At 43.1% G+C, this 26,882-nt stretch overlaps 1 protein-coding gene across 1 annotated transcript; it reads left to right on the top strand.

Moving 5' to 3' along the window:
- Positions 1-20,599: 20,599 nt before the first annotated feature.
- LOC308327799 (uncharacterized protein) lies at positions 20,600-22,540 on the top strand. The gene is made up of 4 exons (XM_080781353.1): positions 20,600-20,863; positions 21,100-21,495; positions 21,916-22,064; positions 22,200-22,540. The coding sequence occupies exons 1-4, from the start codon at positions 20,620-20,622 to the stop codon at positions 22,527-22,529; spliced, it is 1,119 nt and encodes a 372-aa protein (XP_080637479.1). The 5' UTR covers positions 20,600-20,619; the 3' UTR covers positions 22,530-22,540.
- The last annotated feature ends 4,342 nt before the right edge of the window (positions 22,541-26,882 follow it).

Genomic DNA, 26,882 nt, shown 5'->3' with positions numbered 1-26,882 from the left:
CAAAACAAGCTTTTATCACCTACGCCTCCTCACCAAGGTTAAACCCTGCCTCCCCCACAAACAATTTGAAATGGTCATTCACTCCTTCATCTCCTCAAGGCTGGACTATTGTACTAATACTATGGCATCAACCAATCCTCACTCCGAAGACTCCAATTAGTCCAAAATGCTGCTGTCCGCCTTCTCACCGGACCTAAAAAGTTTGACCACATCACACCAGTCCTGATATCACGCCATTGGCTCCCGATAAAACAAATAATTTATCTTTTAGATCCTACTTTTTTACTTTTAACCCATTCAGGACAGGAACCCCTTTTGGTGTTTCTAAGGATTATCATGTTATACTAGCTATTGAATAGCAGATCTACAAGCTCATAGCGCGGCACCGAGTGCCGCGCTACAAGCTTGTAGATCTGCTATATTTTTTTTATTGTGAAAATGTGGCACAAATCTTGAATATATTGTGGGCACCACTGAACAACGATAGGCAGGAGACACAGCAAGGTTTGCCTACTCGGGCATTTATTGAGAGGATTATGTTAAAGTTCAAATCAGATCCAGCACACACACTTGGTTAACTTAGGTTCTTCCTATTTCCAGGGCAAAACAGTCTATAATTCCTCTCACTCCTATTCATTCAGGAGTGTTATTTCCATCTGGGTTCCTCTTCAGGATTCCTCCATCCCGGGGTTGCCTGTGTAATGAGAAACACTATTAGCACAGAGTCTGAACAAGTGGCAACAGTGAGGGGATGTGTGTTTGTGGAGACCTACCGCCAGATTGCCACGTCAGTTCTCCCTCCGTGAGTCAGTGGAGAATGAGGCGGAGCGTTCATCTGTTTCCTACCTTTCAAACATTACGCGCGCAGCGCGGCTGTTGCGTAATTGCTCTGATTGAGGAGGAAGACGGGTAGATACGTGTGGTCAATCACGTGACCCAGGGCGGGTCGCTGTCTTCTGAGCTGGGCTCCGCCTCTGACGCTCCACTGACTCTCGTTGGGGTGGCGCTCTGACGGCCCGCTGTCATGTGACATCCCACAATATATTCTTTCACAGTGAATGTTTTTAACTCATACCTTTGCTTCTGGGAGGACCCTGGAACTACATATTTTCAGATGGGGGTCCTTGCCATGAAAAAGGTTGAGCACCACTGAGAGACACTGAGAGGTCTATAAGGTCTAAATGGGTTCAATCTCTTGCCCTATATGGCTGACTGATACAGCGCTACAACCCTCCCTGAGCTCTGAGGTCTGCTGACCAATCACTGCTGACCGTGCCAACCACCTGAACCCTCAGAACAAGAGGTGACCGCGCTTTAGCGGTGGCGGCCCCAGAGCTGTGGAACAACCCCCCCCCCCTTTATTAGAGCCGCCCAATCCATCGAGATTATTAAATCCTTACTTAAAACGTACCTGGATTTTAATGTAATCTGATTTTAATGTGCTCATATATTCCTATATTGTCCATGTATGCCTCATTTGCCATGTATCTGGTTCTACTTGATGTAAATTGCTTTAAATGTTATTTGCTCTAAATGTTTTTTCTTTCCTGTGAAGCACTTTGGTCAATTTCAGTTGTGTTAAATGTGCTATAAATAAAGGATGATTTGATTTGATACAATTCACACACTGCTTTTGACATGTCGGAATGTATTCGACCTGTCAGAGACTAACTGCTAACTAACTAACTGCTGTGCTGTGACAGGACTTGAAAGGAGCGTTTTCTCTGGACTTTGACTACAAGCAGCAGATGGTCTATTGGACAGACACTGACACCAAGACGATCAGTCGTATGCACATCAATGGCAGTGACGTCCAGGTCAGTGTGACAAATACACAGATGGGAAGTGAAATAATGTCAGAAAATGGTTATTGTATTCAAAATGCTTTGTAATATCACTGTTGTTAGACAGTGTGGTGGTAACTAAGTATTTTTACTCAAGTACTGTACATATTAAACACTGTAGGTACGTGTAATTTCCCAAGTATTTATATTTCCTAATACATACTGGCCTGGTACTCCACTATATCTCAGAGGCATATTTGTACGTTTTACTTTAGTTACTTGCAGTGGTGGACAGTAATGAATGAGGTACTTTGTTTTAGTAGTGTTCTTAAGTACATTTATGAGTATGTGTGGTTTACTTTAGTATTTCAATCCACTGCATTCCAAAGACGTAATATTGTACTTTTGACTCCACTACATTTCTAGGAAGGTAAAAGGTACATTCTGAATTAACGATCTATAAGCTCACACCGCGTCGCATCAGGACACGTTGTGATAGTTGTAGATCAGCTATTTTCACTACCATTGATATTGTCTTGAAGGTGGTTGTGGATTGGGCCGGATGGGGGAGTGTGTGTGTGTGTGTGTGTGTGTTTGTGTGTGTGTGTGTGTGTGTGTGTGTGGGGGGGGGGTCTAAATACTGCAATACATTGATACAAATTATTTATGTACAAATTATACAGTATAGGCTACAAGTACGCCAGTACTTTAGCTCAAGTACACATTTATAGAGAAATGTATACTTGCTATACTTAGTTGAGTAATATATACTCAACTACGTATCTATAGTATACGTAGTTGAGTATCTATACTTTGACTCAAGTATACTGGGCTTGAGTACTTTGTCCACCACTGCTTACTAGTTACTTTGTAGATTTAGATTGTTATGATGTTATAAATAATAACATTCATTATTGAAAATATTCAACATAGTTAGAAAATAGCAGATCTACAAGCTCACAACGCATCATGTCACAATGCATTGTGAGCTTTATAGCATGTGTAGACCTGCTATTTTCAAAAAGCCAAATTATGAAATAAGGCTTAAGTGCTGAGAGTTGTGCAAACAAGCAGAAAGGTTGAGTAGTGGCAGTTAGAACACTTTTTTACAATACCCTGTGATATTAATATGTTGAACAAATGACTTACAAATAGAACAATAAAACGTGGTGAGCACTGCGTGAAAAGAGGAGTTAACGGGCAATTACGGGAACTGTATTTTGCCCGTAGACCTCAAGTTTAGCGGGCATATACATGTAATGTACGGTAATATACAGGTGTGATGGTACAATACGGGAGTTTATGGGTTTTTTTGCGCAGTGGAGTATATCCAGAGTGAATGTATGTCTCATTGACAGGTCCTCCACACGTCACTCAGTTCACCACGCGGTCTGGCTGTTGATTGGGTGGGAGGAAACCTCTACTGGAGTGAAACTGTGCAGCACACCATAGAGGTGTCCAAACTAAACGGGGCGTACCGAACAGTCCTGGTCAACACCGGCCTGGATTGGCCATTCTCCATGGCTGTGGATGTACGCTACGGGTAAGTGTACTGTGGTGTGGTGATCATGAACCTTACACTGACTTTATCAACCGTCCTGTGAAACACCACAGATACAAGAAGACTGAATTTACATCTAAGAGCTAAACGGATGACATTGCATCATATTTATTTGTTGTACCTCTTGCAGCACTGTTAATTTTGACAGCAATTGACAGCAATTGACAGCTGATTTAGTCTTAGTCTTTTGAATAACACCATTTAGTTTTAGTCCTATTTTAGTCTTCTGAAATTGTTTAGTCTTAGTCGACTAAATATCAAAATATTGTGGTCTTTTATTATTAGTCTTACTCTTAATGCAGTGTACATTTTTAAAGATTTAGTCTTAGTCTTTTGAACAACACAGCATTTTGTTTTAGTCCTATTTCAGTCATCTGAGTCCTATTTTAGTTTACTACACAACATAATTAACAGTCTTGCAGATCTAGTTAAATAAAAATCACATTAGTTCTTTTTTTGTATAAGACTAGGATGTATCACATGAGTATGAGTATATATATATCCGATCTACAAGCTCACACAACGCGTCTCACAGAGACGTGTTGTGTGAGCTTGTAGATCAGCTATTTTTGGTGTATGTTCCCCCCAGAATAGGGATGCTGAAGTGTTTAAAGTAAACGTCAAGTATGAAGTTATTTGCATGGAAATGACTAGTTTACGTACCGTGAAATGACATAAAGGTTCTATAAAGTAACAATGCAATTCAGGGGTGCGGTTGACGAAAACGTTATTTTGCCGATCGAGGTGCACTGAGACAAAAATGTTTGAGAACCACTGCTGTACAGACAGTACTGAATGTGTGATTTGTTGTGAATAGTGACCTGACACAGTGTCTCCTCTGACAGCTACTTGTACTGGACAGACGCGGGCAGAGACAACCGCCACATAGGGAGGATAGGGATGGACGGCACCAACAGGAGCATCATAATGAAGGATGGGATCACCTGGCCCTGGGGGGGCCTGACGTTAGACTACATCAATGATCACATATACTGGAGCACCATAATGGGGATGAGCATTGAGTTTGCCAACCTGGATGGAACCAACAGACACACAGGTTACACGCACGCACGCACGCACGCACGCACGCACGCACGCACACACACACACACACACACACACACACACACACACACACACAGACAGATTTTAGTATGGGGATTCATGGATGCCATTTTTACAAATATTTTGGTCAACACAAATCATAGAGAGCCAAATATAGCTGATCTATACAGGCTCACAATGCGACGCGTTGTGAGCTTGTAGATCTGCTATTCTTGGTGAGTGACACCGGTGTGCAGTTATGTATGTAAGGCATAATTCACGCATGCATGCGCACACACACACACACACACACGTACACACACGTACACACACGTACACACACATGCACACAAACGCACACACATGCACACACACACACACACACACGCAGCCACACACTCACGCATGCATGCATGCAGCCACGTATGTAAGCACGCAGCCACACAAGCAAGCACGCACATACGCTCACATGCACGCGCACACACACACACACACACACACACACACACACACACACACACACAGACACAGACGCACACACGCACACACACACACACACACACACACACACACACACACACACACACACACACACACACACATCATACTCACATACTGATACATATTTATTGTGGGCAACATTTTGATACGACACTGTAATTACACGATTCCAGGTCCATTTTACACTCTGTGTTAAAGGAATGCTCCAGATTTGACTGTGTTCAAGAACAGCTTTTGTAAATGTTGTCCATGAGTATAGTGGAAGAAAAAGTAATTAAAGCAGTAAGAACATGATTTACTTCAGAGTACACTTTACTAAAACATTGTATATCTTATTATAAATAGTCTTATTGCTATTTCATAATATTCTGACACTTTTGGTTTTGTGTGTCTGTAGTTCTGCGTCAGGACAACAGTATCTATGCAGGTATTACCCTGTTTGAGGAGTACATCTACTGGAGCTCCACCGACGGCTCCATCTCCAGAGCTCACAAGACTCAGGGAACCAACCCCACCATACTCATCAACCTGAACAGTCCTCCAAGGGACATCAAGATCTACCACCCATATCAACAACCTGAGGGTCTGTACCACCTACTGTACACAACACTCTCATTATGACTCTGCATAATGTTTTATGACTTCTATTAACTGTCTATCATTGTATTATTATCTGATCTGTTTTGAAAAGCATTACGTATACAGTATAAATACACCCTATAATAATAACAACAACAACAACAGCAACAACAATAATAGTCATATTGTGACAGTAGTATTAATAGTATTAGTATAGTATAATCGGAATTGGCCACATCGGCCATAAAAATGCCATATTGGTATCGGATCGGTCTCAAAATAATCCAGATTATTTCATCGGTTTACACCAGCAAAAGAAATTAAAAATTCTACATTGAATTCATTCACACTTGGAAAAAGAGTATAGGCTATGTATTGATTGGCTTTGGGCCAAGCAGTGTTGTTTTCGTCGACTAAAACTAAGACGAAGAATGTTCGTCGACTACCTATTTTCACTGACAAAAACAAATGGAAACTAAATGAAAACTAAGCTATGATGACTAAAACTAAGACTAAATATACTGACAATTTCGTTGACAAATAAAAACTAGACTAAAATGTTAGGAAGGGACTAGTGGACAAGAGATCCAGTATAAGTCATTTTACACTTGTGGTTGTGCGTTGCGACGCGTTGTGAGCTTGTAGATCGGCTATTTTCAGCAAGTGTAAAAACACTCATTAAGACGGCATCAAGACCCGCCAAAATACATTTTAGTCAGTCATTTAGTCAAAACTAGACTAACACTAAGACATTCCAGGTGACTAAAATGTGACTAAAACTAAATGAAGTTTCAGTCCAAAGACTATGACTAGACTAAAATAGAAATTTGCTGCCAAAAACAACACTGGGGCCAAGCCCCTAGAGGACCTATAGGCTTGTTTCCATTGTGGCCCTCTGTATAATATCGGAATTGGTCAGATTTGGTATCGGCAGATATGACCCTGCAAATAATGGGAGATCGGATATCGGTCATTATAATTTCATAACTGTGCACACCTAAACAGTATTGTAACATAATAGTAGTAGTAGTAGTAGTATTGTATCATAGTAGTACAGTAGTAGTATACTATTCAGGGCTCTCATATTCATTACATGTGTACATGTTTTCCTGCAGTGTCTGCTCATCCGTGCCAGACCAACAATGGAGGATGCAGTAACCTGTGTCTGCTCTCACCTGGAGGAGGCTACAAGTGTTCCTGTCCAACCTACTTCTACTTGGCAGCGGACAACAAGCAGTGCATGTCCAGCTGCACTGCCAGCCAGGTGATTCACCTCCAGTTCACTTGTGTTATACGCGTTTATGTCTTTATAGGTCTCGTGTCTGCTGTCGATAGTCATTCTAAAGATGTGTGTCGTCTCTCCCGTCAGTTTGCTTGTAAGAACTACAAGTGCATTCCGTTGTGGTGGAAGTGTGACACGGCAGATGACTGTGGGGACGGCTCAGACGAACCTGCAGACTGCTGTGAGTAGAGACTCAGAGACTAAAACACATCTTATACATGTGTTTACACTGATTACACTTATTACTTTGTACTCCAATGTCCTTTAACTGTTTCTGACACCTGCATTAAATATATAACTACAAATGTCTTCTAATTCATGACAGTTTCTTAAAATCCTGTTTCTGTATGTCAGTAGTGCTCAAACCTTTTCATGTCAAGGACCCCAGAATAATATGCATTTGGCCGTGGACCCCCATCTGAAAATATGTTGTTCCAAATATTTGAATTAAAAATGTTCACTTTGAAAGAATATAATTATAGTTAAAGATTTGCACCACATTTTCACGATTTTTCAAAAATAGCAGATCTACAAGCTCATAGCGCGCGGCACTCTGTGTCGTGCTATGAGTCCTTTTTGAGTACAATATATTGGTAAAAATGAAATGGAGGTCCATTTTAAAACAACCAACATCCAACAGACCATACAAACAATGTAAAAAAAACAAAAAACGAATTAATAAAATAGCCTACTAATGTAAACAATTAAAAACAAATGGCTTCTAAATCCTAAAAGTTTTCTGTAAAACCTGTGTTTCTATGTCAGTCATGGTGCTCAACATTTTTCAGGTCAAGGACCCCCAGAATTATCTGTATTTCGCCATGTACCCCCATCTGAAAATATGTCTTTCCAGGGACCCCCCAGAAGCAAAGATTTGAGTTAAAAACGGTCTGAAAGAATATATATTCAAAGATTTGCGCCACATTTTCACGATTTTTCAAAATTAGCAGATTTACAAGCTCGTAGCCCAGCATTCGGTGCCGCGCTATGAGCTTGTAGATATGCTATTTTTCAATAGCTAAAGTACAACATAATGCTTGAAATACCAAAAGGGGTTCCCTCGTCCTGAATTAATAGGCCTATTTAATAGGCATACCATATATATAGGCATTTAATTGGTATTTGTTTATAAACATTTGGGATTTGTTTATAAACATTTGGGATTTGTTTACAAATATTTTGGTATTTGTTTATAAACTATTTGTAATTTGTTTATAAACTATTTGTAATTTGTTTACAAACATTTGTAAACAAGCTGTCAAGATGAGTTAGTTAGTTATGTATTTATTTAAAGCAGTGGCTCTCAAAGGTGTGATCCAGGGACCCTCATGGTACCTTGAGGGGGTTCCAAATGGACCCATTATAGGTCTGTAACTCTGAGAGTGTAACATATGGACCCAAATGGACCCTTACAGGTCTGTAACTCTGAGAGTGTACGAATGGAACCAAATCATGGACCCTTACAGGTCTGTAACTCTGAGAGTGTACTAGTAGGCCTAGAAAAGGAACCAAATGGACCCTTTTATAACTTTTAACTCTGATACTGTACAAATGGAATCAAATGGGACTCTTATGGGTCCATCTGGTTTTACTCTCAGAGTTATGGGGGTCCTTGAAATTAAAAAGTTTAAGAACCTGTATGCAATGGCTTATCTCTTGTAAAAAGAGAGACCAGCCTATTCTCCAAACCATTATCTTATGCTTTGCTACTGTAGGTTGTACAAAATAATATTGGGTCAATTTAATTTGCAGGACTCACCTCGCGCACAGCTGCCTTGTCTGTGTTGTTGACATGACATGGGCTTGCAGGACAGAACTTTTATTTGTGACAGACACATAGTTCCTTTGCAGACAATACAATCTGCTTCTCATTGGTCAGTCACAAAGCTAAGAAAACAGTAGCCTACTTTTTCTGCATGTCAATGATGATGAGATAGTTCTTTGGCATGTCAAGCTTTCCTCACGGAGAGCACAACAGTCTATCTGCAGCCAGCGAGCCTTTCTCTGCTCTGCTCTGCGGTCGGGACCAGTGCTGTCAGACTCAGCGCACAGCGCATGCAGAGTTATGAATAATACACATTCCGGGGTTCGAGCTGAAAGTCCACCTCTCACAGTGTTTTTACACTACGAACCATTGAACGTGCATTTTAATACACATTGGTCTGAATGGTCTGTGAGCGTAGCGATACATATACAGGCGATACGTGGTGTAAAACCCCGGACATTTGAAGGAATTTATAAAACCCCCCCGGACTGCCCGGACAGCCCCCCAAAAGAGGACGTATGGTAAGCCTAGGTTTAAGGCCACATTTCGGTCAAGTCCATGCACAGTGCACACACACATTTAGAACTGATGGGCAATTACTGTTGGGCAATTACAAAATAACTTTACACACAGTGTTATGAAATGTCCTGTGACTTGTAATGTTTGGACTAAACAATTCATTATAGTCAGTGCATTTGTAGAAAAAAAGCAGAGATCCGGGAACACTTAATTTTATTAAACCGACATGCTTCGACTGAGTTTATTGATGATTGGTCCAACAACAGTGGTGACCTAGCACAGCAGCTGGCCTCATGCCATCACGGTTTATCTGGTAAGACATCAGTTTATGTAGGATACTTCTGTCTGAAAGCCAGGTGATAATAAATGTCCTTTAACGACACACAGCAGAGATTTTTCTTACTCACTGTAGCCTATACTGTTTGATGGTGGCCGTTTGAGGTTTTGAACTATAGGCTATACATGCTATGAAGTAATACTATACCGTAATGTACCGTGAACAATCCTCAAATATGAAGTGTGGCAGGAACTTCGTGAAACAAAATGTGTCGTCCGTCCATAGCTATATTCCAGGAACAGGCACAAAGCAGATATCCACCAATACAAATATACACATAGTTTGGGGAGTGGGACAACGTCGCTGCATTGAAACACATGTATTTTAGTGGTGGGCCGTCAGGGCCAGCAAGGCCTTCTCTGCTGGCCTTGCACTTTCCTGATGCAGATTTCCTTCGCCAATCAGATTTCAAGTTTTCCCTGCTGGGCGTGTTCTTTCAAGTGCCAGGGCCAGCTAGCTGGCCTTTGGTGACGTTAACGTCTTGCGTGGAGCCCATCGCTGGGGGAAAATATTGTCCAATGAGAAAAGAGAACTGGGTGTTTCCATCTGATTCTGATACTCATTCTGAGGTGGGCATTGACTGTGTGGGTAGTTGTCATGATCCAAGGAATCCAGGGAATGTCAGTGATTGTACGACCTTTGATTCAAGAGTTACGGGTCGAAATGTAACGCCCGACCTGGTGGAGACAATGTAGTAATAGAGACAATCCACGTTCTCTGTTGTGAAGCTAATTGATTGTGTTATTTGTTTCCCTTCAGCTCTCCAGGCTGAACAAACACACAACACAGTAACAACAACAACAGGTAAACAAAGATTACAAATCATCATAGATTATAGATAGACCAAGAGCTTCTTTTAATTAAATCTCTCTCTCTCTCTCTCTCTCTCTCTCTCTCTCTCTCTCTCTCTCTCTCTCTCTCTCTCTCTCTCTCTCTCTCTCTCTCTCTCCAGAGTCAGTGAGGTTGGTGAACGGGACCAGTGTGTGTTCAGGCAGAGTGGAGGTGCAGTCTAACCAGTCGTGGGTCTCAGTGTGTGAAGATGACTTTGACCAGAAGGACGCAAAGGTGCTCTGTAGGGAGCTTGACTGCGGGGCTCCTTCAGTCCTCCAGGGGGCGCTCTATGGAGAAGTCAACGCTTCAATGTGGACCAAAGAGTTCCAGTGTGATGGCAGTGAGTCTGTTCTCCTGGACTGTAGAACCTCAGACTCGACTAGAAACACCACCTGCTCACCTGACAAGACTGTTGGACTCACCTGCTCAGGTAAATTTATATATATATATATATATATACAGTATATATTCAGCTTTAATATTCTCCCCTCATCCCTTCTCGTAATCTATAATGGAAAAAGGACCATGCATGAAATAAACCTTAGTTAAGTTCATAAATTGCCACAATGACCACTTCATAATTTGCTGTTAAAAAGAAAATGGTTGCAACTGTCATCACAGTTCATTACGCTATAGGTATGGAGGGCTCTGCAAATAACACACAGCCCACAGGCCCACAGCCTACGCACAGACAGATGAGAAACAAGGGTTTATGCACAGATGAGAGAGAGGGAGAGTTTTCCACGTTCATAAATAAATCGTTTAAAGCGTTCCTCATGCAGTTATATTGGCCTTTTTGTGACTGTTTATGGTTAAAATTTATTTCATGTCATGACATATTGGGCTTGACAAAACAAGATACATATTTTACTATAATATAACACAAACGAGATACATGAGAAATAAATCACACCCGTGTGAACTGAGTGGTGCAACTCCCCCCCCCCCCCCCCCCTCTCTATCTCATTAGCAGGCAACTGCAGCACTCTCTCTCTGTTTCTGGCACAACAGCGCCCCTACTGGTACTCATTCTCGTGCTCATTAATGTCATTGCTGGTTGTAGGAGTGGTTGCACCACTCAAAAAGTATCAACTTAAATATATTGAAGATATTCAAAAAGACACTGAACTCTCTGAGATAACGACACCTTTAGTTTTTGATGAAATAAAACGTTGTTGTACTACTTACTCCCTTGTCTCTGTACAGAGCCTGTCAGGCTGGTGGGAGGAAGCAGTAAGTGTACTGGTAGACTTGAGACGCAACACCAGGGAGACTGGAAACCTGTGGATGGTCGGTCTGACTGGAACCTGCAGTCGTCCTCTGTAGTGTGTAGGCAGATGGAGTGTGGCTCTGCTGTTTCAACACGATGGTCTGCTTCAACACAACCGGTATGGAAGATGACAGTGTCCTGTGATGGATCTGAATCTTCACTGAGGGAGTGTGGAACAAAGACGTCTGATACTTCCAAAATGGTCCTGGAGGTATTCTGTTCAGGTAACACTAACAATCACTTCAGCAATGACTGTAATCTGTACAGTTCATTTAATTGGTCGGTCGGTCGGTCGGTCGGTCGGTCGGTCGGTCTGTCTGTCTGTCTGTCTGTCTGTCTGTCTGTCTGTCTGTCTGTCTGTCTGTCTGTCTGTCTGTCTGTCTGTCTGTCTGTCTGTCTGTCTGTCTGTCTGTCTGTCTGTCTGTCTGTCTGTCTGTCTGTCTGTCTGTCTGTCTGTCTGTCTGTCTGTCTGTCTGTCTGTCTGTCTGTCTGTCTGTCTGTCTGTCTGTCTGTCTGTCTGTCTGTCTGTCTGTCTGTCTGTCTGTCTGTCTGTCTGTCTGTCTGTCTGTCTGTCTGTCTGTCTGTCTGTCTGTCTGTCTGTCTGTCTGTCTGTCTGTCTGTCTGTCTGTCTGTCTGTCTGTCTGTCTGTCTGTCTGTCTGTCTGTCTGTCTGTCTGTCTGTCTGTCTGTCTGTCTGTCTGTCTGTCTGTCTGTCTGTCTGTCTGTCTGTCTGTCTGTCTGTCTGTCTGTCTGTCTGTCTGTCTGTCTGTCTGTCTGTCTGTCTGTCTGTCTGTCTGTCTGTCTGTCTGTCTGTCTGTCTGTCTGTCTGTCTGTCTGTCTGTCTGTCTGTCTGTCTGTCTGTCTGTCTGTCTGTCTGTCTGTCTGTCTGTCTGTCTGTCTGTCTGTCTGTCTGTCTGTCTGTCTGTCTGTCTGTCTGTCTGTCTGTCTGTCTGTCTGTCTGTCTGTCTGTCTGTCTGTCTGTCTGTCTGTCTTTCTTTCTTTCTTTGTCTTTGTCTTTGTCTTTGTCTTTGTTGAAACTCATGTTCGTGTCTGTTATGCACAGTGGTGGACAGTAGCAAAGTATGTTTACTATTGAGTACTATTACTTAAGTACTTCTATTTTTGTATACTTTTACTCCACTACATTTCAAAGACATCTCTAGGAAGGGACAAGTTTAACCACTTAAATGCACTTTCAAATACAGTGAAAATAGCAGATCTACAAGTTCACAACATGTTCCGATGTGACACATTGAGCTTGTAGATCTGCTACCTTCACTATCCTATCCTACTATAATAAGGAAACCGGTCAGTGAGTCAGTCACTCCTGTCTGTTCTGGATGGTTCTCCTCAGTGGCTTGAGCAATTGCTCTGCACACGGGCATTGACCATTAGCATATACACACAACCACAACGCCTGTTTTTAACATTTAAGTTGTTTATTAGCGTTTCTGTGTAAACACCAGAGATTCGGATCGTAGCTGCTGGCCAGACACTGGCACACAGTGAACACCACAACACACACACACACACACACACACACACACACACACACACACACACACACACACACACACACACACACACACACACACATGCTGCAAACTTATAAAGGGCTTTAATTTACGGCCCGAGTCCAACATATGTTTTATGAGCGGGAGGGCGCTTTGGGATATCCTGATTCCTCATAGCACTAGCACGTAACTTACAGAGCACGCCGGTCAGTTGACTTAACTCACAAAAACACATTTATCATCCTGTTTAACCTTCAAATAAAAATCATCTGACAATGCAAACAACGACACGTTCGTACTGCATGTATGCACGTTCTGGCGCGTGGCTATATGGAAAGCTCACTCCTCCGTTCTTCACTTGACGTGTAGATTTATGAACGTTGACGTGTAGATTTATGAACGAACTTGACCACTGAATGTACCGCTATTGTTGACGGCTGCTGTCTTGTGTCAAAAGCATTTTAACACAGTTTTAAATTGAGTGACTGGCTGTAGGCTATTTATGTAATCACGGGTAACAGGGCTTACAACGGGTCCCTAATTTGACGGGTGGGGCGTGTCTGGTTTGTATTCTGATATAATCGCTGGTGACTGCATGGACGGTCTATGGACCGTGCAGGGCACGGGTTGTCAAAATTGGAGCCCATTCACTGCAGGGGTCTGCGACAACCTGCCTCACAAAAGTGATATTTATTTCATCTTAGACTGTGCCCATCAAAAGCTGATTTCCCACTGCATGGTTACTGCTTTGCCTAGCTGATAACAGATCAATAGCCTCCTGTAACAATGGCATACTTCGTTCACGCCTTCATTCTATTCAAATGATTCTCAATAATGTTCTTGATTAAAATGATCTCTCTCTCTCTCTCTCTCTCTCTCTCTCTCTCTCTCTCTCTCTCTCTCTCTCTCCAGAGTCTGTGAGGTTGGTGAATGGGACCAGTGTGTGTTCAGGCAGAGTGGAGGTGCAGTCTAACCAGTCGTGGGTCTCAGTGTGTGAAGATGACTTTGACCAGCAGGATGCAGAGGTGGTCTGTAGGGAGCTTGACTGTGGGCCTCCTTCAGTCCTCCAGGGGGCGCTCTATGGAGAAGTGAACGCTTCAATGTGGACCACAGAGTTCCTGTGTCAAGGCAACGAGTCTGTTCTCCTGGACTGTAGAACCTCAGACTCAACTAGAAACACCACCTGTTCACCTGACAAGACTGTTGGACTCACCTGCTCAGGTAATAATAAAAAATCACACCCGTGTGTAAGTGAGGGGCGCTCTCATCATCATACATCATCACATTCCGGCCAATTACAATTTGCGTCCTCACATTTGTCCTCAATGTTTGTGTTTACACACTTTTGTCCTCAATGTTTTGGTTTACACACTTTTGTATCCAATGTTTGTGTAAACACTGAAAGCTGGACATAGCTGGACAAAAATAGGACAGCTTTACAAACCAAAATCTTATTTGAAAAATCACACCCATGTGAAGTGAGGGGCACATCAGCATGACGTAAAATTTGACACATTGTCTATTTGCTCAGACACTATGACACGACTATGGACACAGACACAGGGAGGGGCTAGAATCAGTTAAAACAGAAAACAAACACAAGGATATGGTTTCGATAGCCTGACATCTACAGTTCTACACTCTTTGTTAGGATCTTTTTGTAAGGAAAAGTAATAGTACTTTGTGTAACTGTACTTACGGTATTCTCACTTGTCTCTGTACAGGGCCTGATGATGTTAGGTTGGTGGGAGGAAGCAGTAAATGTACTGGTGAACTGGAGATCAAACACCAGAGAGAATGGAGACGAGGGGTTGATGAGTCGACTGTCTGGAACCTGAAGGCAGCATCTGTAGTGTGTCGGCAGATAGACTGTGGATCTGCTCTGTCGACACAAAGGAGTTCTGCTGGTCGTACTTATGTATGGTCGATTATATCTTCCTGTGATGGTGCTGAGTCTTCACTGAGGGAGTGTGGAGCAATGCGCTCTGGCAGGTCCTCTGACAGTCTGGAGGTGATCTGTTCAGGTAACACAAACAATACTTCAACAATAACAGTAATCTGTACAGTCTGCTATTAAATTGATCTGGCTTGTCTGTCTGTCTGTCTGTCCCCATACGTCTGTCCATCCGTTGATTCATGTCTATCTGTGTGCATCCGTGCGTGCGCGTGTGTGTGTGTGTGTGTGTGTGTGTGTGTGTGTGTGTGTGTGTGTGTGTGTGTGTGTGTGTTATGTATTTGCTGTATCACCGTGTTGTTCTTGCTTACTGTAAATCGCTCTGGATTAATTTAACCCAATTAGACCTGATGACTATTTTATAAATGAAAAACCTACGTTTCTAGTATGTCAGTGGTTCTCAAACTATTTCATGTCAAGGACCCCCAGAATTATATGTATGTGGCTGGCATATCTGAAAATATGTTGTTCCAGGGACCCCCCCAGAAGCGAACATATGAAATGAAAACGTTTGCTCTGAAATAATTTTAATCCAAAGATTTGCACATGTTTTCACGATAAAAAAAAAACAGATCTACAAGCTAGTGCTGCGCTTTTCAATAACTAAAGTATAACACAATGCTTAAAACACCAAAAGGGTTCCCGTCCTGAATGGGTTAAGAGCGTCTGCTAAATGCCTACATTATAAATTGTGTGTGTGTGTGTGTGTGTGTGTGTGTGTGTGTGTGTGTGTGTGTGTGTGTGTGTGTCCTCATGTTTTCATCTGTTGTGAATAATGAATAAAAATGTTGAACACACTTTGTCTCTCTCTCTCCAGAGTCAGTGAGGTTGGTGAATGGGACCAGTCTGTATTCAGGCAGAGTGGAGGTGAAATCTAACCAGTCGTGGGTCTCAGTGTGTGAAGATGACTTTGACCAGCAGGATGCAGAGGTGGTCTGTAGGGAGCTTGACTATGGGCCTCCTTCAGTCCTCCAGGGGGCGCTCTATGGGGAAGTGAACGCTTCGATGTGGACCAAAGAGTTCCAGTGTGAAGGCAACGAGTCTGTTCTCCTGGACTGTAGAACCTCAGACTCAACTAGAAACACCACCTGCTCACCCGACAAGACTGTTGGACTCACCTGCTCAGGTAATCAGGGACGTGCAGAGGGACCAGGAGAGCCAGGGCTGTGGCCTGATTCTTTTCTTTTTTACTACCCAGATTTAGAGGAATATATCATTTTAAATGAACACTAGGATCTAGAACAAATTGTAACCAGTGCAATGATGCAGTAAAGCCAATATATACTCTAACAAAAAGAATACTTAAATACATTAATGAAACGAACAACATCAAATAGAATAGAACAGATACCAGGTCACTTTCCTATATCAGCTGAATCTCATCACGATTGCAAATGCTTTCCCCACACTGAAAGTACAAAAACTATCATTTCATTGGCATGACCACGATGGGCCGCAGAGACATGAAGCATCATTCCAATCACTTTAATTAGCATTCTTTTCAACATGCGTGTGATTTGCTTTAAATGGTAAATGGTGCTTTTATCCAGAGTGCTTTACATAGATTGTGCATTACATTCACCCATTCACACACACATTCACACACCGATGGCAGAGTTAAGGTCCCCACACACCGAGCGTGTTTTTCGGATTTTTAGCTGCGTTTCTATCGATTTTCCGAAAAACGCGGCCGGTGTGCAACCACCTTTAGTGTCTAACCTACTTAGAACCTACACTAACTCTGGGGGAACCCGGCATCGAACCGGCTACTCTACCGGCCACTCTACCCCTGACCCACTGCCCCTTTACTTACTCTGATTTAGGTTGACAGATATTTTTGGAACGTACCGGTGGTGCTTTCTGTGTCCCCTGCAGGACAGACTGTGTGTAAGACTCGGCCACAGTTTTCACAAACTTATCCTATATGATCCGACTACGAGTATGTGTAGCATCTTTTGTGTCGATTACTTAAAATGAAAGTAATGCATTTTCTAATTTAGCTTTTGTTTTTACTGCTTACTTTCGTCTCTGTACAGATGTCAGGTTGGTGGAAGGAACCAGTAACTGTGCTGGAAAACTTGAGATGAAACTCCATGATGGGTGGAGACCAGTGGATGATTCTGACTGGACCCTGCAGTCATCATCTGTAGTGTGTAGACAGATAGCCTGTGGTTCTGCTGTTTCATCACTAAGACTGGTTGGTTCTACAAATCAACCTGTATGGTGGATAACATCTCCCTGTGTTGGCTCTGAGTCTTCACTGAAGGACTGTGGAACAAATGCGTCTTATACTTCAGCCCACAGACTGGAGGTGATCTGTTCAGGTAACACCTGTTCAGGTGTCTGTCTGTCTGTCTGTCTGTCTGTCTGTCTGTCTGTCTGTCTGTCTGTCTGTCTGTCTGTCTGTCTGTCTGTCTGTCTGTCTGTCTGTCTGTCACACAGAACACACACCTCCCTTGCCACTGAGGGCTACACGTTCTTTAGTTGTATTAACCTAAAGTACAAAATAAAGTACCACCAACAAAATGCTCACATATTAATAGGTTACCAAGTCCTGACTGTCCATTACAGAGACATGTTAGGAATTATGAATACACAAAAGTTAGTTATTACATTTCGACAACTCCTTATTTGTGCGCAGTGATGTTGGAAAATGTATTCTTGAATGATCTCAACTAAGATCCCCACTCTTAAAAAAATGGCATTTCAGAGATGAGCGGAGCAGTCCTGGAAAAGTGTAATGTTCTATGATTAAAATGATCTCTCTCTCTCTCTCTCTCTCTCTCTCTCTCTCTCTCTCTCTCTCTCTCTCTCTCTCTCTCTCTCTCTCTCTCTCCAGAGTCTGTGAGGTTGGTGAATGGGACCAGTGTGTGTTCAGGCAGAGTTGAGGTGAAATCTAACCAGTCGTGGGTCTCAGTGTGTGAAGATGACTTTGACCAGCAGGATGCAGAGGTGGTCTGTAGGGATCTTGGCTGCGGGGCTCCTTCAGTCCGCCAGGGGGCGCTCTATGGAGAGGTGAACGCTTCGATGTGGACCAAAGAGTTCCAGTGTGAAGGCAACGAATCTGCTCTCCTGGACTGTAGAACCTCAGACTCAACTAGAAACACCACCTGCTCACCTGACAAGACTGTTGGACTCACCTGCTCAGGTAATAATAATCATAAAACTAGAAAAGAACATTTCACATAATGTGACTGGTTTGTGGTCACCTGCAGCCTGGCATCATTCACTTTCCTGTGCAGTGAGTGGAATGTACTCTAGCTGCAGACACTGTCATGTCTGTGATTACTTTGATTCTGATGGGATGAGAAATCACATCCAATATAAGCACATGGTTGTGAATCACCGAGGTGGAAAAACTGGAGCTATTTAGGCTATTACCTTGTACTTCCTGCTGCCACCGTAGTCCAATTGAATTGTGGAATTGGTCGAATTGAAGAAGTAATCCAGCACCGCACCACAAAGCACAAGGCACCGCAAATATGTTATGCTTAGGGCACCCAAATGGCCAGCAGCGGCCCTGATTACCTCTATAGTAATGTCATCAAGGGAGACTTGTCCAATATTTCACATGTCATCATGATTGGATAAGATTGACCTCTACTATATTGCCCTGTGCTCAGAGGAGCACATATTTCTAGTTTAGAACATGAAAATGACATTGCTAGCCTGAGATAAAACAGTAAAATACCAACTATACTTGTAATTCGCATTCCTATTTAACAATGAAAGTAATAGTAGTTTATTTTCTTTTTTGCCACTGTACAGAGCCTGGTGACGTCATGTTGGAGGGAGGAACAACCAGTAACTGTTCTGGTATCCTGAAGGTGAAAAACCAGGAAGAGTGGAGACCAGCGGGTTCTATTTATGACTGGAACCTGAAGTCATCATCTGTAGTGTGTAGACAGCTGAACTGCGGCTCTGCTGTTTCAACACAAAGGAGGTCTGATGCAACCGTTGAACCTGTGTGGAAGATTCCATGTGTTGGATCTCAATCTTCACTGAGGGAGTGTGGAGCAAAGGAGTCTCATAATTCCACTGAGAGACTGGAGGTGTTCTGTTCGGGTAAAACACATAAACAGTGACCTCCACTTCACCTCCACAACTCTTCGTGTGTGCGTGCATGCACATGCGTGTTTAATAAGATACATGTACATTGACACCCCCCTTCTCTCCCTCCTCCCCCCCCCCCCCTCTCTTTCTCTCTCTCTCTCTCTCTCTCTCTCTCTCTCTCTCTCTCTCTCTCTCTCTCTCTCCAGATTCTGTGAGGTTGGTGAACGGGACCGGTGTGTGTTCAGGCAGAGTGGTGGTGAAATCTAACCAGTCGTGGGTCTCAGTGTGTGAAGATGACTTTGACCAGCAGGATGCAGAGGTGGTCTGTAGGGATCTTGGCTGCGGGGCTCCTTCAGTCCTCCAGGGGGCGCTCTATGGAGGCCTGAACGCTTCGATGTGGACCAAAGAGTTCCAGTGTGAAGGCAACGAGTCTGCTCTCCTGGACTGTAGAACCTCAGACTCAACTAGAAACACCACCTGCTCACCTGACAAGACTGTTGGACTCACCTGCTCAGGTATGATCTAATAATTTTAGTAATGTCCTCAAAATATGAGGAGGGAAAATGACCATCTATGCCGCCAAAATTTGAGGACGGAATTGCAGCAAAATTAACCATGTATGGCGCCGACATTGGCGATGTGGTTGGCCGTTGTGATTGGCTGGAAGCTGTGCCGTTATTCCCATTATGTGCTGTGATTGGCTGAGCATGGCATAATGGGTGTGATATTCCGTGCTCAAACTTTGAGTTTTGAGTTTGACGTTTGGTCATTTCCGTTACAAGAAGTCACCCGTTTGCCGTCTTGGGAGTGACAGCTCACCATGTGTTAGTGTTAGACAGTGTTAGGAAAGTATGCTTTTCTGTATTTGGTTTTATGGGTCCCTCTTGAAAATGAGATGCTGCATCTGAAGAGGCTGTCCCTTCAATAAAAATCTGAAATCTGAAATCTGAATAGATCCCCACCATCTGTTAACAGAACGGGTGCATGCTTTTGGTTAGACATACCATTGGTCTGATATCTCAAACCCTCACCCTCACCCTAACCTCCCACGGGGCAGCACACCTATAGTAAGTAGCCTTGCCGAGCCATGAGGCCCATAGGGCAGGAGCTTAACTCCTGTTTCTGTAGCGTGAGGCAGCTTGATGTACACCCCCTGGACATGACGCTAGTATGTCGCAGGGACTTACCCTCTAATCCAACCCTTGATGCTGAGTGTCAAGCAGGGAGGCATTGGGTCCCATTTTTACAGTCTTTGGTATGACCCGGCCGGGGATTGAACCCCCGACCTCCCAGTTTCAGGGCGGACACTCTAACCACAAGGCCACTGAGCTGGTGCAGCACACTTAAACCTAACCTTAACCCTCTCCCAACCCTCAACGCCCCCCTCACCAACTTTAATCCGGTCGTCTTAACGCACCCCTCACCAACCTTAACCAATGCTATGTCTAAACAAAGTATGCGTCCCAACAGAACACCACCATCCATTAACATGGAGTGGGAGAACTGAACACTTTCGGCTCACAAGTCATGTCTGCTCTAAATGGTATGTAACGGTCTTGTCTCTGTACAGAGCCTGATGACGTCAGGCTGGTTGGAGGAAGCAGTATCTGTAGTGGTGTACTGGAGATGCAACACCAGGGAGACTGGAGAGCCGTGGATGGTCAGTCCGACTGGAACCTGAAGTCATCCTCTGTCGTGTGTAGGCAGATGGACTGTGGCTCTGACGTTTCAACACAAAGGAGTCCTGCTTCAACGGTTCAACCTGTGTGGTGGATCACAGCTGACTGTGTTGGAACCGAGGCTTCACTGAGGGAGTGTGGAATGACACTGTCTGAGAATTCCACTGTCACATTGGAGGTGATCTGTTCAGGTAACACAAACAGTGACGTCCGTCTACTTGCCTACTCACTTAACCTATACCTATCTACAGCATAGAAACAGGATGTTTCTTTTTCTGAATGAATTTAAAATAACTTTTTTGCATCGTCTAATTTCAGCAAAAGCCATACAATATGTTGGATCTCTAATCTTGGTTCCATCTCATTGGCTACTCTATACTGTAAATATCTGCTGTACTATAATTCAATCACTCGTGTCTTGTTACAGATCTTCTGTTTAAGCCAAACATCAGCGTCTTCCCCACTCTAAACGGGGTTTCTGAGGGCCAGCTGCAGGGGCATCAGGTGTCTCTAAACGGGGTTTCTGAGGGCCAGCAGCAGGGGCAGCAGGTGTTGGAAGGTTCCAACTTCAGCATCAGCTGCTCCATCCTGCCACAGTACCCAGACGGCTCCTTCCACCTCACCTTCACTGGAGCCAACAGCACACACAGCCACACCCAGCCAGCTGTCAATCACTCTGCCAACTTCCTGTTCTTCGAAGCAGGCCCCGGCCACCAAGGGAATTACAGCTGTGCTTATCACGTCGACGTTGTTATAAATCACACCAACGTGTTTTCTTACAATGTCTCCTCTGAGAGCGACATCCTCTCTCTCACCGTCACAGGTAACCTGAATGAAATTACCTTTAAACCATTCTGGGCGGGAACCCCTTTTGGGTGTTGAAAAATAGCAGACCTACAAGCTTGTAGCGCGTCACCGAGTGCCACGCTACGAGCTTGCAGGTCTGCTATTTTTGATGAATCTTGAAAATGTGGCTCAATTCTTTGAATATATATTCTTTCAGAGTGAATGTTTTTAACTCAAATCTTTGCTTCTGGTGGCAGGGGGAGGGGGGTCCTTGACATGAAAAAGGCTGAGCACCACTGACATAGAAACACAGGTTTTTCAGAAAACTGATTTAGAATCGGCCTCAGGTCTAAATGTGTTAAACTCACAATATGAATCTCCGTCAGGCATGATTCAATCAAACATGAAGGTTTATCAAATGTTCTTACATGATTTGATGATGTTTTATTTTTCACAGTCCCTCCTACAGTCCCTCCTACAGTCCCTCCTACAGTCCCTCTGACACCTGAGGACAGCAGCAGAGTTACAGTCACTGTGGTGGTGCTGCTGTTGGTGCTGCTGTTGGTGCTGCTGGTACCCATCCATGCCCTCTATTGTCTCTGGCAGGTAATACATCTTTACACAACACAAGACTGGAATGTGTATAAATCACAGTTAAACCAGAGTTAGGAGAGAGATAGGAGGGTTTTCAGCCAGATGTGATTCAGTGACTTAACGTTGGGTGTTTCTGTGTTTCTCCAGGCCAGCAGAAGACATAATGCAGGAGTGTGGGACACTGCGACGGTTCATTATAATGTCGGAAATGAGAACATTGATATCGAGTATTATAATGTTGTTGGTTCTGATTCTGAAGCTGGCATCGAGTATGAAGTGATAGATGAACAAGTAGTTGTTGAATCTGGCTCCATTGAAGAGGCAGACGACTCAGACTATGAAGAGATAGATCAACAAGTAGTTGTTGAAGCTGCTGGACCCAGTGAGGAGACAGAATACCACCAGTATGAAGAGATAGATCAACAAGGAGTTGTTGAAGCTGGACCCAGTGCTGAGACAGGAGTCCAGGCCCCATAGACACTTGAGACGCTCGGTGGCACAGTAAAGTAGCTGTGCCCGCCATTGCGGAGTCTAGGGGGGTTCGAATCCACCTCATCTGGCTTTGTCGAGCATCTACACGAACACATTTGGCCCATGTTCGGGGTAGAGAAGCCGGGCGGGGAGGGTGATATATACTGTATATAGTCACTGCACATAATCCTAAGTAGTAGTAAGATGAAGGCTCTACATCCTCCCGGTATGATCTCCATTCTCCAGGTGAGGTGACAATGTACAGATATGTGTGTGTGGGGGGCAAAAAAAGGGCAAAAAAAGAAAAGAAAACAAGATTGACAGGAACAGACAGACAGAAGTACTGTACTTTACCTGATGTTTGTGGTTGTAAATAGAAATTTGGGATAAAAAGGGGCAAAAAAATAAATAAATAAATGATTGACAGGAACAGACAGACAGAAAAACAAGTACTGTATTTTACCTGGTGTTTGTGGTTGTAAATAGAAATAATTCCTCCCAGTCCACACAGACCATAGCTAAACGAGGACAGACAGAAGATGTGATTTTGAAACGGAAGCCTTGTTGCGTTTTTATTTAGCTTTTTATGGGGGCATGGTTAAATCAATGTATTTAGTGTCACGGTCAGTCATCCATGCTGGCGCTGTATAATACTACAAATATTAGCCGTCCCAAACGTCAGGCCCAACCGCCGCCTATCCAGTCAGGATGCTCTCTGTGGTTCCTCTATGGAACCATGCCCCGAGAATTAATATCCCAAGCAGGCAACAGGAACACGTAAATAGTCGTGTAGGATAATTAAAATAGTCAACTTGATGAAGGGCTATAGTCAGTGGTTGCTATACAATTGTTACTTTTACATATTTTATGCGATTAGGGTATTAATATGAATAATCTTGCTTTGTCATTCAAGCTAATGTGTAATCCCTCCATTTTTTGCTTTGTGTTTTGTTTATATATATTTTTTACAGAACAGTGTTTGTTATGAGCAGTAAGCCATAGTGTAAATAGGAGGTTATTGTTCCAAAAAAAATTATGTATGTGATATATTACCATGTTTTTGTTCTTTTTTTTAAGATTTAAAGATTTTTTTTAAATCACAGTTAAGCAACTTTACTTTGTATTGTATCCTTTTCTTTGTGTTACTTATCTCTATTGTTGGATGAACACCTCATTGAAGTTGGTATACTGTACATATAGTCCATTATGAAGGCATGAAACCCATTCAAAGCGCATTGGAACTGAATGCACCTTCATTACTGTAAAGTCGACGGCTGTCACTTAACTATAACTATTCATACAGTTTTAAACAGTTGAATTGATGAGATAATGTAATGTTTTTTTCTTTGTGCCTTTTGAAATAAAGACAAAAGTCCTGAAAATGAAGAATGTTCTCTCCACAATGTGTTGTGTGTAGTAGAGGAAGCTCCCATCGGTTACCATGAACACAAACGCATATCCAACAGCAGCAGCAGAAGACAAGCTGCTATGGTAACTAAACTGACATTTTAACAACATTTTACTTTATTGGCAAAAAAACGAACCCTTTTCAAGAGGGATTTGGCCATGAAAGAGCCTCGTCAAACACATTTTCATTCAAAGCAACACGGAAACAATGAATGCAGAGTGAAGACATCACAATAGCGCACACGTTACACCAGAGCAAATAACAACGAAGAATCATAAATAATCATAATACCTCTCCATCATCTTCAAGGGGGTTCCTGGCACTGAGGCCGGGGCCACTGGAAAATATATGCAAAACATGTGTTCATTCTATCTGATAATAAATGCATTTTGTTCTCAGTCCCCCTGGCCAAATGAGATATATAGTCTTCTGGACTATAGACAGGGCTATTTGTGTCTATGTTATAATGTTAGTAGCCTATGCATGCACTGGCATGTACAGTAGATTCTGGTTCTATTTTATGTAGAAGTTAAACATCAGCAGGGTCACCACTGTCTCTGCTAACACAATCTGAGAACCCATCGTCAAACAATAAAGGAAAAACAGCGCCCTCTTTGCCAGTCAACAGTCTGTTGAGAGACTACTGCTAGTGCTAACATGACAGCTAAACTGATCATGAGCTAAACCTAGAAGTGTGTTACATGACCATCCCCTGGTGGACAAACTTGTAAACAGCATGACATGCAGTATATAATGCATAATGAACTGTGAACAGACAAAGCAACAAGAGACATCCTCATCCTTACATAAGTAATAGGAAGAATATGAACATGAGGCGCAATCTGGTATCACCAGAGTAATCTAGTAGGAGAGTAATGACACTCTGTTGACTCCCATTGTAAGTGTAACAATGGAATGCGGAAGTGCTCATCCTATCTCAATGGGATAGTTCCAGCCATAGGAGCAATGTTTGGAACTATATGGCACCCGGGCTTTGCGGCAAGATCAAAGCGTGTCGCCACTCTTACTAGATTACTCTGAGTATCACATGCATGCTAAACAGACTAGACTGAGGGACAGCTTCTGCTGCACATCTATTTATTCACTCATAATTAAATATATCTACCTGCTGCACTTAAGACCATGCTCTGCTTTCCCCCCCCACTTTTCTTCACTATTCACCAGCGGTAGAAGCCAGGTATTTTAACACGTGGTGATGTTGAAGCGTGGGCGGGGCTCTGCTGGAAATTACATACATCAAACATATCAGATATCAGTGATTCACTGGTGTGTTACCTTACCTCGAACTACTATGCTCTGCTCTCTACCTGTCCTCAAACGAGCATGACAGTGTAATCAAAATAATAATGGTCAGATCGCATACAGACAGATTTTTTATTTACTGCGGAGAGAACACATGTTTGACTGATCACTCGTCACTCTCGTGGTGTTTTTCCCCCTCTCCCTCATGGTTCCATAAGGACATGTAGGCTACAGGAGAAGGAGAAGTAGTCCGCACACTGTTTGTAGCTCCCACAGGAATTGTATTAGGTATAAGGATGACAACGTTTCGACCCCTTATGGGTCTTCGTCAGGTGGCCTTGGCCTCGTTTAACAGCCACGGCAATGTTATGATGGTGAAGATTGTTGTCAGAACTTTGCTCTCTTAATACCCTGACGTGTTCACTTGTTCCAGATTATTGTTCCACCTTGCTTCAGGAATACACACAATACACATTAAAGAAGCTCATAGAAGCTCAAGAAGTTCATACCTGGGATTGTCTTTATTGATGGTAATTTGACATTACATAGTATACATTTACTGTATAGCTCTGACTGAAGTCACCCACTTTATATTTAGATATTATATTTACTTTAGGAGGTTTGATAGGTGGCGATTGTGTGTTCATGGTTCGGGTATTTAGCTAACCTGGAATGTCGCTGTGGGAACTTATACCAAAGATATAGCTCTGTTTGGAACCTCTATATCTACGCAGCTACGCTTTAGCTCCGAGATGAGGATTCGTGTCAGGATATCCCTGCACAGGTCCAAATGGGGTCTAGCTGGGTCTAGCCTGTCCACAAACAGCGGCGAAACAGTATCAAACAGTACTCTTTTCGAAAACGAAAGGTGTCAGAACCGAGATACAGTTGATAAACTTAGGTCTGGCACTTAACAGTTTTAGTCCGGCGTCAAACAACTGCTTAAATCAGCCACCCCCCCCCTCCTCTCTCTCTCTCTCTCTCATTAGCAGGCAACAGTGCAGCACTATCTCTCTCTCTCTGTTTCTGGCACGACAGCGCCCCTACTGGTACTAATAGTCGCACACATAGGCGCACAGGTGAACACGGACATCGCTGTTCCTTGGAGTGGTTGCACCACTCAAAAATGTAGTGGAGTCAACCACCGTCCGCATGTGCAGTAGCCTACTGCTTCCGTAAGATTGCATTGGGAAATGCACTGGTACTGGCTGAAAAACAACCGCTGTGTAAGCGATTGTTTGACTTAAGTTTATCAACTGTACAGTTTCTCGGTTCTGATACCTTTTACTTTTTGAAAAGAGTACCGTTTGATACTGTCTTGCCACTGTTTGTGGACGGGCTCGACCCAGCTCGACCTGTGCAGGGACCAGTGCCGGGATATCCTGACTCGGAACCTCATCTTGGAGCTAAAGCGTAGCAGCATAGATATAGAGGTTCCAAAGGGAGCTACCAAAGATCGTGAATATGGAAAGATATACCACATTGATTACTTTGTTTTACAAGCAGATGACAACCGAGAGCACAAAACCAGAGACGGTATAACATGCAGTCAAAACTGAACAGAATGAACAGGAGTCTCAGAAACCTTTTCATAAAATTACTTATTTTGTGGAAAAATAAGATAAGAAGTTAATTATTTCTTGTGTAAACTCAGCATTTTTGACATGCTGAGTTTCCTCTGAAGCGAG

The sequence above is a fragment of the Protomyctophum bolini genome, assembly GCF_963924005.1.
Source record: "Protomyctophum bolini genome assembly, chromosome: 14".
In the NCBI taxonomy this organism is placed as follows: domain Eukaryota; kingdom Metazoa; phylum Chordata; class Actinopteri; order Myctophiformes; family Myctophidae; genus Protomyctophum; species Protomyctophum bolini.
This window is presented reverse-complemented; position numbering and strand designations above follow the sequence as displayed.

Bases quoted from the DNA above. Each gene is read 5' to 3' on its own strand.
- LOC308327799 (XM_080781353.1), top strand. From the start codon at position 20,620: ATGCAACACCAGGGAGACTGGAGAGCCGTGGATGGTCAGTCCGACTGG. The intron at 20,864-21,099 runs GTAACACAAACA...GTCTTGTTACAG, and splicing joins ATTGGAGGTGATCTGTTCAG to ATCTTCTGTTTAAGCCAAAC. The intron at 22,065-22,199 runs GTAATACATCTT...GTGTTTCTCCAG, and splicing joins CCCTCTATTGTCTCTGGCAG to GCCAGCAGAAGACATAATGC.